Below are 2,757 nucleotides of genomic sequence, written 5' to 3' on the forward strand. Positions count from 1 at the left end.
TTTTGACATGAAATTGATTTTTAAGTTATGAATCAGCAGTACGTATATGGTATACTGAAAATTACTGCTTTGATTTTGCTATTTTTATAGTTTTATCTTCTTCTTCTCCTTTTTAATTCGGAAGTACATATATGGAATACTGAAACAAAAGTGTTTCAATTCTGCTTTTTCATAGATTCATGACTTTTCTTTGACATGCAGTAGATTTTTAGATTATGAATGCAGTAGTACATATATGACATACTGAAAAATACTGCTTTGATTTGGTTTTGGATTCTCTAAAATCGATTTCCGAATGTTATAGCCTAATAAATATTGAACCTTTTTTTGCAGGTGGTGTTTGTATGGGAAATTAAAGGAGAAATGAGAGTGTGGGATACAAGTCTATTGCTAGTTTGTTTGTTTTTTTTAAATAGTTTTATCAATTTTTTGTATAATCCAGAAGTACGTATATGAAATACTGAAATAAAAGTGTTTCAGTACTGTAATTTTATAGATTCATTACTTGTTTTTGACATGCAGTTGATTTTTAGATTATGAATCAGCAGACATATATGGAATACTGAAATATACTGCTTTGGTTTTGTTATTCTTTATAGTATTATTAAAAAAAATTTTGATCCACAAGTATATGTATGTGGAATACTGAAATACTGAAATAAAAGTGTTCGATTCTGTTTTTCATAGACTTATTACTTGTTTTTAACATGCATTTGTTTTTTAGATTATAGATCAGCAGTACATGTATAGAATACTGAGAAATCTGTTGTTTCACACGTGTTTAGTTGTAGAGTATAGTAGTCATTTTCTTGATTTAAAAAACTTTGGACCTTAAGATAAAGATAAAATCCGGTTGGACCATACTATAAATAACTATATAGGCCTAAGACCAAACAACAAATTTTCCATGTAAAAATTAGTAAGGACTTGAGATTTGGCAGCCATCAGGATTTAGAGAAACACGAATAGAAGTTCCGAAGATACACGGTTTCTTCCCCGCCCCATTTGTTTGTTTTATTAACGAGCTTAATGTCCTCCATTTCAATCTCGCAAGGTCTGATGCATAGCTGCCTCGCCCACTGCATTGTTGCCACTGTCCCGATCGACCTGACTTCTGCCTAGCTCCATAGACAGCTGTATATCAATCCTAGAGAAACATTCAACTTGTTTCGTTAAGCTTACTGAGCCAAAATTACACGACCTTTTAGGTGCGCAAGCTTAATTAATTAGGATGATATGGATTGTATCGGTCGAATATTATCAATCTTTGGTCCCCAATCCCTAGTGGCTTGTTTGGGTCCAGGGTCTAGGCGCGTGGTCCTGATATGAGAAGGGACAAAGCTCCACACGCAAATGACATGTACGGAAAAGTTATATCTTTCTGTCTTTTAGAACCTTCGTCTCGTTGCTGTAGTCATTGTTGAACCTAACACCATCCATTAGCAACACTACTGAAGTGATGCCACATTTGTTGAACCTCACTGCAATGGAGTAAGAGATGATTGTTGGAACACTTGAAATACGGCTCTGTTAACGTAGGTATTTACTAAGATACGTCCTTCAGAAAATATGCACTGATCATTTTCTCTGGTAGCAAAGAATATATCCTCATGTAAATGCATGAAGGACTAAAGATAGGTCGAGCAAGAACATAGTGCCCGGACGACATGATCTTCAGAGAACAGCATATGTATGGCATTGGTCCCCTCAATGGTAGTAGTCATTAATGACATTAAATGGTGGATAAAATGACCACCAACACGAATTCTGTAAGCTAAACGTAAGCTACTACTCCTATAAATACCATATGTGTCTACACTGGCTGAGATATATCCATCTCACACTCACTCCATCTTTGAGAGACCAGAAAGAATTTGCCGATCAACAAAAAAAAGAGACATTGTGATGTTTAAGCTTATATTAAAAACGTTTGTCTTGCGATCTGCTAAAAGGCAAGATGTTTATGATTACAAACATTACATGCCTCTTGACAACGACAAAACGAAAGCCATGGAACCGCCATACGATGTGAAGAAAGGGCAGTTTGCGGTAATCGCAACTGAAGGAGATGTAGCCAACAGGTTCGTAGTTGAATTGGATTGCCTTAATAATAATCCTGCCTTCTTGAAACTGTTAGAGAAAGCGGAGGAAGAATTTGGGTTTAGACAATCTGGAGTTCTTAGTTTACCTTGTAAACCAGATGAGCTCGAGAGGGCTTTAGGTGGTAGAAGAAAATAAATTTCTTAGGATTGCATTAGGTATGGCAAAATGGCAATGATATTCATTTTTTAGTTGTTTCCCTGTATAGCTTCATTTAAGTTCTTACTATTTTCATGATTTTTTCTTCTGCAACTGGTTAGGCATATTATATAGGGAGAGAGTAGCCTGTTACTCCTCCTTGTCTGATGTTTCCTCTTTGTTGCATCTCATGGTGCTACATTAGCACCTTTTATCAATGAAATCGCGTATTTACATGTTCTAGGAGAGGTTAACGTTGATATATCGATCAATAGTGTCGAGGAGGCCTAAAAAAGAACATAGATATTGTAGTCGCAGGAAATCCTACAACCACACAAATATTGATAATCAATCGATCTCAAAGTAAATCATTTCTTTATTTATCAAAATCATAAGAATGAATTACAAGATAGTAGAGATTCTAAGTTTTCTTTCCCTCTCTACAATCTTTCTCTTTCTTAATTTCTTGACCAAGGATCCTAAAAAGAACTCTCTCTCACAAGGCCAATCTACCCTTTA

The 2,757-nt window shown here is 35.2% G+C and overlaps 1 protein-coding gene across 1 annotated transcript; it reads left to right on the plus strand.

The window, feature by feature from the left end:
• The first annotated feature begins 1,905 nt into the window (after positions 1 to 1,905).
• LOC113338613 (auxin-responsive protein SAUR50-like) lies at positions 1,906 to 2,238 on the plus strand. The gene has a single exon (XM_026583992.1). It carries the CDS (start codon positions 1,906 to 1,908, stop codon positions 2,236 to 2,238), a length of 333 nt encoding a protein of 110 aa, XP_026439777.1.
• The last annotated feature ends 519 nt before the right edge of the window (positions 2,239 to 2,757 follow it).

This window comes from Papaver somniferum, unplaced genomic scaffold, assembly GCF_003573695.1.
Source record: "Papaver somniferum cultivar HN1 unplaced genomic scaffold, ASM357369v1 unplaced-scaffold_19, whole genome shotgun sequence".
In the NCBI taxonomy this organism is placed as follows: domain Eukaryota; kingdom Viridiplantae; phylum Streptophyta; class Magnoliopsida; order Ranunculales; family Papaveraceae; genus Papaver; species Papaver somniferum.